At 38.8% G+C, this 17,013-nt stretch overlaps 1 protein-coding gene, 1 long non-coding RNA gene and 1 pseudogene across 2 annotated transcripts; all 3 read right to left on the bottom strand.

The window, feature by feature from the left end:
* Positions 1-783: 783 nt before the first annotated feature.
* LOC149393772 (S-protein homolog 6-like) lies at positions 784-1,206 on the bottom strand. Its single transcript, XM_089618154.1, has one exon. The coding sequence runs from the start codon at positions 1,204-1,206 to the stop codon at positions 784-786; it is 423 nt and encodes a 140-aa protein (XP_089474280.1).
* Positions 1,207-3,151: 1,945 nt separating this feature from the next.
* On the bottom strand, positions 3,152-4,810 carry LOC149393771 (uncharacterized). The gene is made up of 2 exons (XR_016299911.1): positions 3,790-4,810; positions 3,152-3,701 (listed from the first exon to the last, which is right to left on the bottom strand). It is a non-coding gene; the product is annotated as an uncharacterized LOC149393771 (long non-coding RNA).
* A 5,013-nt stretch (positions 4,811-9,823) lies between these two features.
* On the bottom strand, positions 9,824-10,807 carry LOC149393770 (secreted RxLR effector protein 161 pseudogene; annotated as a pseudogene).
* Positions 10,808-17,013: the final 6,206 nt, after the last annotated feature.

Here is a 17,013-nt window from a genome sequence, read left to right as displayed (position 1 = left end):
AATTGCAACCGAACTGAAAGGATCTCCTCAAATACATGGGCAGATTCATTCCACCCAATGGTCGAATTTATTGGAGAACGAAGGAGTGAAAAAAAGAGCAACAAAGAGACTTAGCCAAGACCTCCTCTGGACGAGGCGTTGTGGTTGGGAACTATATTGGTAGAGGCCTTGTTGCTAGGACTTTAACCAGTTGGGGTCTTGTTGGCTGGCCTCTTGGTTGTCGGGATCTTCCTTCCCAAAGGCTTTGAGGCCGACCTCATACTGGTCGAGGTCCAGTTGCCTAGAGCCTCGAGCTAAGGCCAAGGCTAGGTTTGTTGGGGCCTCGCGCATTACCAATGCATTGTTTGTTATTGCCTTTCCTAGCCGACAATCATCATATATAGTGCGACATATGTGGACAGCACAGGTGGTCGTGAGGCTGAAGCATAGTGAGGCACTTTGAAGGCTAAGACGCGACTCCGACTCCACAAAAACAAAAATGTTGCAATAATAAGTTTTTCTTGTTTTATTAAAAAAATGTATATATTTTTTTCATTAATAATATATTCACCTTCAATTGAGGTACATGGGCTCATACAGCAAGCAACTTCTCATTTTACTCTTCTTTGCAAAATAATCGTATCATGGACTTAGTTTATAATGGAAATTGTTTTTTGATCCGAGACCTGACCATGGGCTTGTTCCCTTTTACTGTGCTCGTTCTGTAAAGTCGGCGATGAATAGATATAATTATTTCATTACAATGACTTTGACAATCAAAACTGAAAAACAAAGATGCATACGTTAGGGCATCCAGGGGAAATAGCGCATATCATTACTGCCCACATGTGCGTAACCATGAACGCCGTCGTCCTTGATGATCCAGGTGCAGTGTTGAGGACAGAAGCCTCTATCTCTCTTGGCAGAGAAGATGGTGTAAGTCCCCGAGCCGACCAGGGTATCGAAACTGCAGTAGAACAGCGTGTTCTCCTTGAAGTTCACACGGAATTTCCAGGTCCACGACTGCCCGCCCAACAAAAACCTCTCTCCGAGGTCGTCGTCCTTCGACTTGCAGTGCATCCTCAGCTGTTTCTCCTCCGTCAACCCGTTTGTGATATTCACCTTCGTCGGAAATAACCACCACTTGTCAGGCTGCACTGATCCCAAGACCGTTGTCATCATCATCGTTGCAAGTAGAATGGTCAAGCCCAGACTAGACGACTTCATGGTGCTGTGTTTTTCTCTAGGGAATTATTGGCTCCCTATTTATATACTATTAGTCCTAATTGGATTGTTAATTGGATAACGACGGCTATACTATTCGTCCCTATTTATATACTATTAGTCCCTAATTGGATTGTTAATTGGATAACGACGCTATACTATTCGTCCCTATTTATAGTTAAAAAATATGGTATTAAATGACATTAATGTCCAACATTGATCTGTATGATTTCATGCATGTTTGCAATGGAGATACCATTCATGAATAGGCAATAAATATTTTTTTCCCTTAATGAATGTTGCTGTTCATGATTAACATCATCTATCTCTAATTATGACGCATTTGTTTGGTTCAAATACAAAACGTTCATGCTAAATTCTTTGGTACAAGATTTGAAGATAATGTATTTTGGGTATTGTAGCAAAGCAGCTGTTAGCAAATGTTAAATTTTGCAAACTAGCAATTAACAAAAAGAATAAAAATTTAACATCAACTAGACAACTTCAAACGTTTAAAATTCAATCTAGCAAAAGTTTTATAAATGTTAAAACAAACAGTCAAATGTATTACGAGGGAGATTTATCGTGTCTTTTAACCCTTTCCTGATTCGTGGAATCGGTTTAAATTTATATACAGATTATTTATATAATAAATATTTATTGTTTTGACTCTTTATTTTAAGGAAATAGATATTCTCTCTTTCTCTCTCTTTCGATTGTTCGATATATATCTCTCTCTCTCTCTCTCAACCGCAGAAAAACAACAGTCACAATCGTAGAAAAGAAAAAATATTGCCGATATGTATCATTTGCAATCACTTATATTTTGGATTTTCTTGGTGAAGCAGGTGATATTATATTTTATCCATGCAGTCTCTCTAATTCATAGCGTATTCTTTTCCTTATTCCGATAAACGAAATCAATTGAATAAAAGGGTACCAATATGCGAATTTCTTTTCACCACGGCACATATCAATCTTTACGACTAGATGTTTTGACACTGAACACGGTTAATAAATCTCCGTGTCCTGTATTATTTCTTCTTCTTTTATCATTTCTTTATTTGTTCTTGCAACTCTAATCAGTTGTTCGACTTGTATAATAATTTCACTACATGCATAATATGGTTATATCAATACCTCTTAACAACTATTAGTTGAAAAAGGATGTAACTACACGCAGTGACGGATCCAGAATTATAAAAAGGGGAGAGGCGGGGGGTGTAACAACTAATAGGTGAAAAATAAATATCCTAAAAATATTACATGCATAAGAATTTCAATACCTCCTAAAACTGAAGCTTGATAATACGCTTTGAAATTATGTTTAGCAAGGAAGACGAGATGTCGTTCTCAATGTTGAGTCAATGTGTCCGACAACTTGCTTCAACACAAATAATGAATAGATAACAAAGAGTACGAAAGAGTAAGAGACACACAAATTGGTTACCCAATTCGGTGCAACGTCATCTACTTCTGGGGGCTCACAGCCAATCACTACAACATATTCAACAATTACCGACGATTTTTTTCGTCGGTAATAACCCGATAATCGTCGCTAAATGTATTTAGCGACGATTTTAGCGACGATTATTATCGTCACTAAATGTCCGTGCCTAAATATATTTAGCGATGATTTATTCGTCGCTAAATATTTACCGACGATAATTTCGTCCCTAAATGTTGTGACGAGAAGTTTTTTTTCATTTTGAAACAGATAATTAGCGACGACTTTGTCGTCGCTAATTAGCGCGGGAAAATTTCCCGCGTGAATTAAATTTCCCGCGTGAATTAGCGACGACAAAGTTGTCGCTAATACCTTCTGTGTAATAATAATTAGCGACGACTTTGTCGTCGCTAATTATTATTATTATTTTTATTTTATTTTTTTCGTCGTTAATTATTAATTTTTTATGGTTTTTTGTTTATGAAATTCTAAAATGAAAAATCAAATAAAAACAAAATTATATTATCCAAATCAACAAATATATAAAATCCGGTTACGTACGTTTTCGGTTATCGAGAAATATGTAAATAATAATCTACTATACACAAAATATCTAATAAACAATCGCCTTCTTCTTCCCGGTTGCATCACCATCGACTCGAATGTCGTACTTGTCTCTAATCGCTGCTCGGATCTCGGCCTCCTTCGCCGGCCCCACGTTCGCATTCGTCCACCTTGGGACCGTAGGCGAGATCTTGTCTCGGACGACCAACCCGAGCGTGTTCGCGAACGTCGCGAGATCCGGATCCATCTCGCGCTCTGACCGCAAGAACGACTGAAACTCCTTGTTATAAATAACGACTTCCTTTGACCCGGGGCGCCGTGCACGCTCAGATCGAAGCCCGACCGTCGGCCCACGCACGGCCGGTTCGATATCCTCGTCTTCTTCTTCGACGCCATCGCGTACGGGCGCCGACTGGCAATAATTCGGGAGACGGGCTAAGTAGTCATCCCCGCCTCCGCTGCCTCCAGCTCCTGTAGCCGTAGCCATCTGAAATTCAAAACAAAATTTATTTAGTTATGCATTCGTAATGATTTAAATCAGTTAATTTAGTAAGTAAATGAAAAACGTTATATACTATCAATCATCGTCGTCTGACAAATCATCTTCTTCCATCAAATCTTCGTCCTCAGTTTCTTCGTCATCGATAAACTCTTCTTCTTCAATATTTTCCAAGTTCACTGCGTCGTTGCTCACGGGCTCTGGTATCGCAGACTGATGACGCGTCGACAGTGAATCTAAATCTGACGGTTCTACTGACAACTGAACTGAAGACGAAGATTGACCAAGAATGAGGTCAATATCAGGAAGATCCCACACATTTCGATGATTACACTCTTCGACGATTCGCCAATCAGGACCATTCAAGTTATCTTCCAAGTAGAAAACTTGTTTCGCCTGAGTTGTCAAAATAAATGGCTCGTCTTTGTACCATTCTTTTGCCACATACACGCTTGTCAAGTTATTGTCGTTGCGTGTCCTTTTCCTCGGATCTTGGTCACCGAACCAACGACATTGCTCCGTCTGCAGGATGTCGCAGTACACCATCCTCCTTAATGCGTTCATTCTCGTGCCACTGCATCTCTAGAGCTGTGTGCCAACTCGCGTACAGTCGCTTAAGTCGATCTTTCAGTGGAAAGTAGCGCAACACTTTATGGGCTACTTTTTTTCCACCGTCTTTCTTCAGCCACCGGCTCTCATTACAAACTGGACACTCGTCTAGATTGGCGTTGTCCTTCCAAAACAACGCGCAATCGTGTTTGCAGACGTGAATCGACTCGTAACCCATACCAAATCGACGCAATTTCGCCTTTGCTTCATAGTGTGACTCTGGAATCGTGTTGCCGATCGGAAGAGACTTTTTCAGTACTTTCAGTAGCTGATCAAACGACTTATTCGTCCACTTGTTCATCACTTTCAAATGCATCAACGTGACAACAAAGGAGAGTGACGAATACTCCGTACAACCCGGCCATAATTCTGTGTTCAGGTCGCTGAAAAGGTCATCGAACTGTCCACTCTGGTATTCTGCATTCGGGTCAATACTGTCATCGTCACCGTCTACGTCGTTGTGATCTAAGATATCGTGTACAGCATCAAACATCCCGCCTCCTCCACTGTAATTCGTCTGATACTGCATTACGTCATCTTCTTCCTCCCCGTGAAAGTTCCACCTCGTGTAATTCCTCTTAAATCCTCTGATAAAGAGATGATTCTAAATATCAGGAATTTTTTGCATCAACACGTTGTTACACCTCTTGCATGGACACTTAACTCGTCCTTCGACATTTACGTGTTGTCGGGGCATTGCCATGAACTCTGTCATGCCAGCCGCAAACTCAACGCTTAAACGTTGGTCCTCAATTATCCAATTCCAATTTGGATAACTCATTTTACCTATAGATTGAACATTTCAAAATTTAGTAGTTTTCGGATTTTATTTTATGATTTCACGATCCTACCGAAATTTCGGCAGAACCTCCCCTATAAACTTAACAACCCAGCATCAAGCCTTTAACTTTAAAACCTGCATAGAAACATCCTAAAACTAACAATAAATCCAACCTCAGTGGTTCGATTATTAAAATTCATAAGCCATATCAACTAATTAATTTCACATTTTTAATCATTTGTAACAAGAATTAAATACAATTCATTTAATTTACATAAACTAACTAATTGTTTTTACATAATTTTACCTAATATAAATATTTATAAATAATTTTAATATTTATACCTAATATTAAAATTTATAACAAATTTAAATATTTGTTTAAACAAAACTAATTTAAATATTTATAAAATTTATAACAAATATATAACTCATTTATAACTAATTAATTCATTTATAATTTGAAAAATTTATAACAAATATATAATTCTATAAATATAAATTATGTAAATATAACTAATTAAATCATTTACATTTATAACTAATTAATTCATTTATATTTATAACTAATATATAAATAAAGTTATATATATATATATATATAAATAACTAATATATATAACTAATATACTAATTCTATAAATAATTAATATATATATATAAAGTTATAAAAAAAAACTTACCGAGATGTATGTTCGGACAAGGACAAGGACGGCGGGGAAGCGGGGAAGCGGGGAGCGCGCGGGAAGGCGTCGGCGCCGGAGTAGTGGCGGAGCGGCGGAGGAGCTGCAACGGGAGAGAGAGAGAGGTAAGGAGAGAGATGTGAGAAGAGATAGAGAAGTGAGGAGAGAGAGACTTACCGGTGAGGACGAGATCGGCGTCGACGGCGTCGGCGGCACACGGCGGACACGGCAGACGGACGACGGAGAGGAGAAAAAGAGAGAAAATGGCGATTTAGGTTAACAAAACGAAATGGGGGAACTCGGTCGCGATCTGGTATTTAAGGACATTCAGCGACGACTTCTTCGTCGGTAAATGCACTTAAATAACCAGGCATTTAGCGACGACTTCTTCGTCGCTAAAAGTTATCATAGAGATTTAGCGACGACTTCTTCGTCGCTAAATCATTTCGTTTTAATTAAATGTGAGAGATTTTTCCCTCTTTAAAATTCGTTAAAATTCGAAAATATTTAGTGACGATTTATTCGTCGCTAAATGTTTACCGACGACAAAAAAAATATTTAGCGACGAGAAAATCGTCGCTAAATATTTTCTTCTTAATTAAATTGGAGGGTTTTTTCCCTCTTTAAAATTCGAAATTAATTCTACATTATTAGCGACGAAATTATCGTCGCTAAATGAATTCACAAATTATTAGCGACGAATTTATCGTCGCTAAATATTTTTCCGCGAACTTAGCGACGACAAAAACGAATTAGTGACGATAAATTCGTCGCTAATTATCTTTGCCGCCAAACTTTAATATTTTTGGCACCAAAAAATCAGCGACGATATTATCGTCGCTAAAAGGGTGATTAGCGACGATTTATTAGCGACAATTAAGTCGTCGCTAATAGTTTCGTCGCTAAATGTGGTATTTCTTGTAGTGAATGGAAATGATTTTACTATATGAATATAACAAATATCAATGCCCTAGAAAATATTACCACGAGTGATTACCAAGACCAGGGACTCCCCCTGAATTTGAGACCCCTCTCAACTCCACTCTTCAAGCACTCGCCTATGCTTGGTTGACTTCAATCTCAACGTACGTGAAAATTTCAATCACGTAAACACAAAACCCAAATCTCACAAACACTCAGTCTTCTGGAATAGTGTTTTAAGAATAACACCACTCTTAACCAAAAACAATTAGTTTCCCAATCCGACAATCGTGCACGTCTAGGAACCATAATTCTTTTTGTTAAAGCGTTGAGACTGCTAAAGGGGGAGCACACGGCTTTTATAGCAGTCATACATCTCTGGAAGTAAATCTAGGGTTTCCTTACCCATGCACGGGAGAAGATCACCACCGAAAGTCTTCCGCGAAGCAATCTGGCAAAACAGAAAACTTGCCAGAAAAACAGTCTGTGCACAATAAGAAGGATGTCTCGACAAAAGTTAAAGCATGAAGATCGACATCTTTCCTCAACAACTTGCACTAAAAAATAATGCCAATTGAACGTATCAACACGGTTATATCCAGACAATAAGATGAGGTAAGCCTGCTCAAATATTTAATACAAAATACTTTGTTATTGGAACAAAATTCTTTAATTTTTCGACAAATAGGGAGTGCACTAAAAAAAATACGAAAGAAAAGTAGCTAGAGGTTTGAAAATAGAACTTTCCATGGTAGAAGTTTTGCAAACATGTTATTTAGAGTCTGCATATATATACAAGCAAATTTAAGGACAAATCAAAACTCTAATTAGTGGAATTATTTATCTGTCATTAATAAAATACTCATTTGTGTACATTTCTAAAATGATTTAACGCTTATATTGACAGAACTATCTTCGGTTAACAAATGTAATTGATTATTTTTTTTTTGAATAAACGATCATGCTATCAATCAACAGCCAAATCAGCCAAATAGTCTCCCTAGACAGAGGTCGGGACCTCTTCCATAATACAATACTAGTAGCACGAGGAATCCAATCAAAAGAGAGAACATGATAACCTGATGCGAGAGCTTTAACATCTTCAAACAAAGGATCAAAGACCAATTTGGACAATCTTTCTAAAATTCCGAAGACTATCAAGAACATGCTTGTTATCACTGTAGTGAAACTTGCACAATATAGACGATGAACCCTATATTTCTTCCAGTGCACGCAAACCAAAAATGAAACACGCCAAACAAATCAAACGCCGAAAACAACACGACACAAGTTTTATCATGGTTCGGTAATTGTTGCGAAAATCTCGCACACGCAAGTGCACGTGGTCGCAATAGTAATAAATCGCAAGTGCGAGTCGATCCCACGAAGACTAGCTAAATTGAAGATTCAAGATTCACAAGTTTGAATGAGAACCCAAAAATAATGATAGAAATTTTGTCACAATATTATCTAACAAGTAAATAAGATAAATAACAAAACTAAAGACGGTTTTACGATTATGAAGGCAGAAGACTATGGTTTCACGAGTTCACTCTACGGTTCGGATTCACGGAAATTACGCACAATTATTGTTGTTCATACATTACTACTCGTACTCACGCTAATCGTATCACTAAATCTCTCTCGAGCATCTAGCAACCTAAACCCAATGCCGGAGTTTTATCTCTCGATCTCAACTCCTAACAGGCACGGCAAGCATTCACAACAAGAGTACTCACACGAGTCTAAAATAGCCTAGCTATCTCTAGCCTAGGAATGCATTCTAGTAACCCAAAACAAAAACACAGCAACCTAATCTTCCTCAAGCATTAGAGTTGAACATAAACCAAGCATGAGTTCATGACATTCATACAAGAATTAAGCAAAGATTTGAACTAAGTAACATGACAAGAACAACAACAATAAAATCAATCTAGCATTAAGAATCCATAACCGTCAAGAACTCGCTACACCATAGCCCTATGGAGGCTTAGTTCATGGTGATACAAAGAACAAAGCAAACATTAACCAAGAACAATGAAACTTACATAATCTTCATAAATAAATGGAGTTCAACAGATAGAGGAAGAGGATAAAACTATGGTGGTGGTGGCTGGGCAAATTCCGGTGAGATGACACTCCGATCTCCTTCTTCTTCATAGCAAAACCAAGAGAAACTCTAAGAAAACATGAAGAGAAAAGAGAAGCTCTCTCTCACATGAGATGAGATGAAATCTCCCAAGCCTTGCATGCCTTGGTCTAATTGTATTTGTGTTTTTAAGGCTGAATGGGGTTATTTTTGGAGCCATATGAGCCTTTCATTTTGATCCAATGGCCAAAATCCGCTCAGAAACGCAACATTGGAAAAAGCTGATTTCGAGACCGCGTGGCGCACGCTTTTGTCTGCGCAGCGCGCGCTTTAGATTATCGTCTTCGCGCAGTCCGCGCGTATGACTTTGGAGGCGAAAACGGTGAAATTTTTGTCCGCGCGCCGCGCGCTTCCTACTCCCTGCACACCGTTTTTTAAACGGTCGTAACTGCTAGCTCCGACGTCCGATTTTTGCAAATAAACATGTGTTGGAAAGCTAAGAGAGAGCTCTATCCAGTTCTGGAAGTGGATCATCCAAAATCATCATTTAAAAATCTCAGTATCCTGCAGAAGAAGACGTCGTGTTCCTTGTTTCACTCCAAGTTGTCCAAATGTGCATGAATCTCCTAGAAATCGTTCGGAATCATCACATGATGCGCTAATAACCTCCTCAAAACCCAATTGACCTCTTAAAAACCTTAAAATCACTCATAAACACACAAAAATATCATAAACACTCGAGGACTCGTTAATTTTTAGTACGGGAAATAGGAGTTTTACGCATAATAAACGCACCTATCAGTAATGTGCCTACATCTACCAATGAAGATCACAATCACTATCAAGTTCCTTTACACACTTCTCATGCACAATTTCCCTCTTTGTTTTTAAAGCCTTACAAAGATCACTCAATTGTGTTTCTCAAGTGTTTTTCAAATGACTAATGAAGAATGAAGTTACGACCAGCCTCTCTTTATTCTCCTCTATTTATACAACACATTAGCTCATTAAAACCACGCGATCAATCTCAGCCGTCGATACCTTGCACAGGAAGCAACTTCTGCTGTGATGATCCAACGGTCTTCCTGTTGTGATGATGCATACTAGAGCCTCTGATGAAGTTCTACGACTGATCTTCAACAATTCTCCACCTCAGTCATTAACTCTCATGTAGCTACCATGATCTTCATGTTATTGATCACTAAGGACCAACCTCCTCCATCTTCTTTCTCACATTTATTAGTTCTAGACAATGAGAGAACTTGTGTCCAGGAACTGATTTTGTACGCATGTCAGATGGATTGTCTTCAGTGTCGATCTTCTCTATCCTTACTTCACCTGAGATAACAATGTCCTTCAGAAAATGCATCTTGATGTCAATATGCTTTGACCTCTCGTGGAAGACTTGATGCTTTAGCGATGGACTTTTAGGTGCGACATTGTCGCACCGAAATTCGCACTTAATAACCTATTAGGTGCGACTTTTATGGCATTAGGTGCGATAATCGTCGCACCGGATGCCCCTATTTGTTCTAGTGACAGACTGATTGTCACGGTGCATTGCTACTTGTTTCTGAGTAAAACCAAGTTCAATCACTAGACCTTTTAGCCAGATAGCTTCTTTCACAACTTTAGTGACAGCCATGTACTCGACTTTAGTTGTTGATAGAGCCACAACTGACTGTAGATTTCCCTTCAAGCTAACAACTCTACCACCAATAGTGAATAAGTAACATGTAAGAGATTTCCTGGTATCTATGCTTCCTGCATAATGAGAGTCCACAAAACCTTCAACTTGGAAATCCGATGAGTTTTTACAGCCATAGATGATACCACTGTTCACTGATCCCTTTATGTATCTGAGGATCCATTTAACAGCCTGCCATTGCGCCTTTCCATGGTCACTCATGAACCTACTCACTAGATTTATAGCATATGCTATATAAGGACTAGAGCAGATCATAGAGTACATGAGGCTTCCCACAGCACTTGCATAAGGCACATTGTTCATGTGAGCCTTTTCTTTTTCTGATTCAGGTCTTTGACTTGTAGACAGCTTGAAGTGTTAAGCTATGGGAGTGTTGATAGGCTTTGACTCCACAATGTCAAATCTTTCCAACACTTTGGTCAAGTACTTCTTCTGAAATAAGCCAAGTTTCTTGAGCCTTCTATTTCTCTCAATCTCCATACCCAAGATATAACCTTGGCTGGTCCTAGGTCCTTCATCTGAAATCTTTTGTTGAGAAGACTCTTCAACCTGTTGATCTCTGACTTTTCCTTACTCACAATTAACATGTCATCTACATATAGCATTAGATAGACATATCCAGCACCCTTTTGATTTTTGAAGTACACACACCAGTCATATTGGCTTCTCACAAAACCAATCTCCACTATGAACAAGTCAAACTTCAAATACCACTGCCTAGGTGACTGTTTTAGGCCATACAAGGACTTATGAAGCAAACACACTTTTGCAGTCTTGTTTCCTATCTCATATCCCTCAGCTTACTGCATGTAAATGACTTTATCTAGATCTCCATATAACATCAATCTGTTCTAGCTCTCAATCAAACATAGCAACCATAGATAAGATGATACGAATTGACCTGTGTTTGACCACTGGTGAGTAAATCTCATTGTAGTCAATCCTTCTTGCTGAGAGAATCCCTTTGCAACAAGCCTTGCCTTGAAACTTGGCGTTTCCACTCCTGGGATTCCTTCCTTGAGCTTTAAGATCCATCTTGAGCCAACAATCTTCTTGTCATGTGGTTTATCAACCATTGTCCATGTCTGATTTTTCTTAAGAGATTTTAGCTCATCTTCCATAGCCAGAATCCATTGCTCTCTGTTATTGCTCAGAGTAGTCTTAGGTACTCTCTTTGCCCTGTCTTGTTCGAATTGATCTAGGGTGAAGAAAAGATTTAACGCTTCGAGCAAGCGGCGGAATTTAAAAATTTTCTTTATAACAAGTAAAACGATTTTACTAACCTAGACAAAGAGCACGTACATATAAATTAGAACATTAATGAGAATTATATATTTACTTACCTTTGAGAAGCTTGAACGTTGAGAAGCCTTCAGAAGATTGAAACGTTCGTCTCCCCTCGCATCACGTCTCTCTTCTTTACTCGGGAACTCGAGCAACCACGAAAGTTTCTATCACTAAAATCACTCGAGAAATAAAGGAATTAGTGTGTGGGCACTTTTAAACACGACGACTCGAGAACAAGTCTCAAAGTCGAAGAGCTAAAACACTAGGTCAAATGTGGACCAAGGTGCTAAAACAAAAACGAAAGAAAACTATAGAGAGAGAGAGAGGAGAAGTCGGCCACCACAAGGTCTAGAGAGAGAAGCTCTCAATATCTAACTTATGTGGAATGAATAAAATGAGAGGAATGATGCCTCTATTTACAGGGGAGGGATCACCTTCAATAAGGTAGTTTCCTCTTCTATTGAATATCACACATATTCATGAGCAAAAATTTGCTCTTCTCCCTATTAAGTCACACGGCCATATACAATCCAAGCAAGTCATTGGATTTATTTGCTCTTTTATTTTGCTCTCTCCTTGCCTTAGTTGGCCGCCCATATCCATTCCTTGTATAGGAAATTTGTTTCCTCTTTTTCTTTTGGCAAGTATCTTCATAGATTAATGCACAAAATAAACTCTCTCTTTTTCTCTATGTTGGCCGAAATTAAGGGCTTCTAGAAGGAACTTCTAAATGTTTCTTCATTTGTTCATGACAACATAAGAAAAGCCCATTAAGAATTTTCAAGTAAAATTCTATGAAATGAAATTAATCCTCAAGGCCCAAATTCATCAATATGGCAGAGTGGTTTAATTCATTTGTCATCATATGACAATATCCAAAATATTTATTGACATTCATTTCATCCTATGTCCAAAAAGATAAAAAATACCCTTTAGACAATTTTCGTTCTTGTTTTGACTTAGCTACTAGTTTAACTATGCCTACTCGATATGATTTGTGACAGTGACCTCATGGATCCAAACGAACAAAGCTTGAGCAAAAATACTTGGACTCAAAAGTTCACAAACCTTTTCCAAGTTTAGCTTAATGTTAACTGACTCCACTAAAGAGTTGACACTGAGAATCTCTCGGTTCAAATGAATTTATTTTCTACTCAAGAATTCAACTGAGTATCTATGTTTACACTTCATGAATATCATCAGCTAGTCGGGATTTACAAAAATACAATTTTACCATTCTAGCTGTTATTTCCTCAACTCCTTTGTCTCTTGTGAATAAGTTAGAAAAAATGTATTGATGATGAGCTAACAAGTCACATTGTTTCATCCAAAAAAAGTCAAGACTCAATTTGGACACTGGCTAGTTCATTTATTCACATTCCAAGGACCAAAGCATGATGTGATATACATTGCATTTCAGCAATCTTGTACATGAATTCCATATCTATGAGATCTTCACAAAGTTACTCATGACATCTTCATAAACTAGTACTTCACCAATAGGTCCTGTTAAGAATCAAATAGTGAATCCGAACTCTGACTTTCTCAAATGAGAGTACGTAAGCTATGATATGACATGTCTTATTTCAGGATTAAGGTAAGCATGATGCAATTCATACGTAGTGACTTCGAGACATAAGAGGTTAAATGGTTTGTTCTTATCTTGTCTCTAGAAGTGCACTGGTCAATTCAGTACCTTCGGAAGATACCTAGAAGAACTATAGAGTCTCCAACTCTCAATGTCCCATAGCCAGACATCATAGATTCTTCTAACAATTGTACTGAGATCAATAGTCCTTTGATCCTTAGATTGCGAATATATTGTTTTAAGCAAACCATGAAGAGTTTGTTCATGCAAATCTACATTTGTCTCTTCATATGTTGTTAGGTTTGTTTATGGACTAAAGACTGAGGTTTTATCATAAAGCTTCAGACAAAGAAGAATGAATGAATGTTTCAACTTTTATTGATTATTCAGCAGTTACAAGCAAGAGGCTCCGTAAGACTATATGACATCAAATGTACATAAATAGACACTACTACTCTTCTTGTGGGCACCATTGACAACATGTCTCTGATAAGATTGTAGTTGGTCTGATCTCATGTTTGATTCTCTCCATCAGTGGCTTCTTCATCCTCATGCTCCTCTGGCTATAGGGTTGGTCTTCATTTGGATCCTCTTGTTGATGAATATGTTGGTCTCCAGCTTCCTCAGGTGCAGCTGGATGTTGGCCATCTTGAACAGCTTGATCTTGAAGCTGCACCTCAATTAAAGGTAGAGGTTAATCATCCTCTTCTGAAAAGATGTCAAGGTCTGTAGTGGCCTTTCTTTCACCAAAATCTTCTTCTCTTAAAGTGACGTCTATCCTCACTATGAACTTCCTGTGACCTGCCTCAAGGAACCACAACTTGAAGCCCTTGATTTCATCTAGATAGCCAATAAACACACATTTAAGAGCCCTTGGCTCTAACTTTTGCTGCTTTATGTGAGCATATGTTGTGCACCAAAAAACCTACAGCTTTTGATCGTTGGTCTCATGACTAGACCACGTATGCATTGGAGTCTTGAGATTGATGGCTATGGAGGGACACCTGTTGATGAGATAGGCTGTAGTTTTCACAGCCTCAGCGCATATAGACTTTGGTAGCTTGGCATGTATCATAAGGCACCACACTCTCCCCATGATGGTCATGTTGAGTCTCTCAGCCATGCCATTCTACTGTGGGGTGTGAGCCACTGATTGATGCCTTTGAATGCCATTCTCTCTGCAGAAGTTGTCAAAAGCCTCAGAGCAATATTCTAGTCCATTGTCTGATCTCAGCTTCTTCACCTTCTTGCCACTATGTGTCTCAGCCATTGCCTTTCATCCATTGAAGGAGTTGAGAGCTTCATTCTTGTGTTTGAGGAGGTATACATACAGCCTTCTTGAGTAGTCATCTACTATGCTCATATAGTACCTTCTTCCTCCCAAAGATAGGACTTTGGGTGGGCCTCACAGATCAATGTGTATGTAGTCCAAGACCCCTTGAGATCTGTGATTCCCTTTGCCAAATTTTACTCTGCAAGCTTTGCCATACACACATTCTTCACAAAAATCTGTAGTATTAAGGTTAGTGGTACCAAGTAACCCTTGTTTTGACAGTTCAGACATCCATTTCCCACTGACATGGCCTAGCCTCAAGTGCCATAGTCTAGATAGATTTTCCTTTGACACATTAGCAACCAAACCAGTTGCTGTTTCACCAGAAAGAAAGTAAAGACCATTTCTTCTAACTCCTTGAAGTACATCTATACCTTTCTTTGACACAGTCAAGATCCCATTTTTATAGGTAAATTTGTACCTTTCCTGATCTAACACACCTAGAAAGATAAGGTTCTTCTTTAGTGTAGGAATTTACCTTACTTTCTTTAGAATTTTCACATGCCCTTGTTGATTCCTGAGTCTGATGGATCACATGCCAAGAACATCACATTGCTTGTCATTTCCAAGGAGTACCATGCCACCCTCAGGTATGAAGTCTTCAAGCAATTCCTTCTGTAGAGTCATGTGGAATGAACATCCACTATCAAGAACCCACTCAGTGCTTGGACGATCACAGGTCACCATCAAGGCTTTAGCACTGTCATAGCCTTCATTTTCTGCCAATGATGCCTTTTCAGTTTTTCAAGTAGAGGCTCCTTGATCCTTCTTCCCAGGGCAGTCTTTCTTCATGTGGCCCTCCTTGTGGCAGTTGTAGCATTTGAAAGTGAAGGGCTTATCTTGATCCTCTACCTTCTGCTTTCTTTTCTTGGAATCCTTGGAAGGTTTCTTGTCTTGTTTCCCTCGAGCAAACAGGCATTCAGATGGGGCTTTCTTCTCTCCCTTCGATTGCAGTGCTTTCAAGATCAGAATTGCATCCATAAAGTTTGATAAGAAGATCAGAATTGCCTGATCTTCAACAGGGGTTTCGACTTAAATGTTGGCGAGATCTATCACGATTCGATTGAATTTATCGACATAGTCTTCAATTGGCTTGTCTTCATGGATCTTGAATCCAACAGCATGCCTTTGAGATAGATTCATCTTGACAACGACTTCTTCATCTATAGGCTCTGAAGCTTCTTCCACACGTCAATGGCAGTCTTTTCTTTAGCCACTTCTTGCAAGACCTTGTCTCCAAGATACAGGATGATCATGCTATAGGCGAGCTAGTTCATCTACGACTTTTCCGTGAAAGATTCAGCATGTTTGGCCTCCGAATCGATCGCCTTGGAGATTTTCATTTGTACAAGAATCGCCTTCATTCCCTATCGCCACAACACGAAATCGCCTTTGCCATTGAAGCGTTCGATCTCCATCTTTGTGATCCCCATCCTGTCAAACTAATTTGTTGGTAATGGTTTTGATACCAATTGTAGTGAAACATGCACAATCTAGACAACGAACTCTAGATTTCTTCCGGTGCTCGCAAACCAAAAATGAAATACGCCAAACAAATCAAACGCAGAAAACAACACGACACGAGTTTTACCCTGGTTCGGTAATGTTCCTACATCCAGCAATGAAGATCACAATCACTATAAAGTTCTTTTACACATTCTCTCACGCACAATTTCCCTCTTTGTGTTTAAACCCTTGCAAAGATCACTCAATTGTGTTTCCCAAGTTTTTTTCAAATGACTAATGAAGAATAAAGTAACAACCATCCTATCTTCATTCTCCTCTATTTATGCAACACATTAGCTCATTAAAACCACGCGATCAATCTCAGCCGTCGATACCTTGCGCAAGAAGCAACGTCTGCTGTGATGATCCAACGGTCCTCCTGCTGTGATGATGCATACTAGAGCCTCTGATGAAGTTCTGCGACTGATCTTCAATAATCACCTTCAAGAACGAGCTCCTGCACGTTGCGAAACTTGGTCAGGAAAAGAGCCAAAAGCACCGCCTAAGGTTCTGCATCTATCGCCGATTTTGCTGCAATTCAACCTCACCATATCCACATCAAATCCCCTTCACCATTCCTGGCGATAATCCCTTCTTCATCATTCGGGATTGCAACGCTACTAGTCGATGACGATTAAAGGTCTAACTATTTGAATATTTTGGGACTACTGATGTTACAAATAAATGTGTTGAGTCCATTATTAATTAAAGCTCATTTTATCTCTTGAATTCAATTGAGGATAAATTAAAGATTCAAAAATTCGTTGATATCAGAGCATCCCATTTAATTCTTGA

This window comes from Urtica dioica, chromosome 6, assembly GCF_054948205.1.
Source record: "Urtica dioica subsp. dioica isolate 48M chromosome 6, U.dioica_male_clone48M_v1_H2, whole genome shotgun sequence".
NCBI classification, from domain to species: domain Eukaryota; kingdom Viridiplantae; phylum Streptophyta; class Magnoliopsida; order Rosales; family Urticaceae; genus Urtica; species Urtica dioica.
This window is presented reverse-complemented; position numbering and strand designations above follow the sequence as displayed.

Coding starts and splice junctions, on each gene's coding strand:
- LOC149393772 (XM_089618154.1), bottom strand. CDS start 1,206: ATGAAGTCGTCTAGTCTGGGCTTGACCATTCTACTTGCAACGATGATG.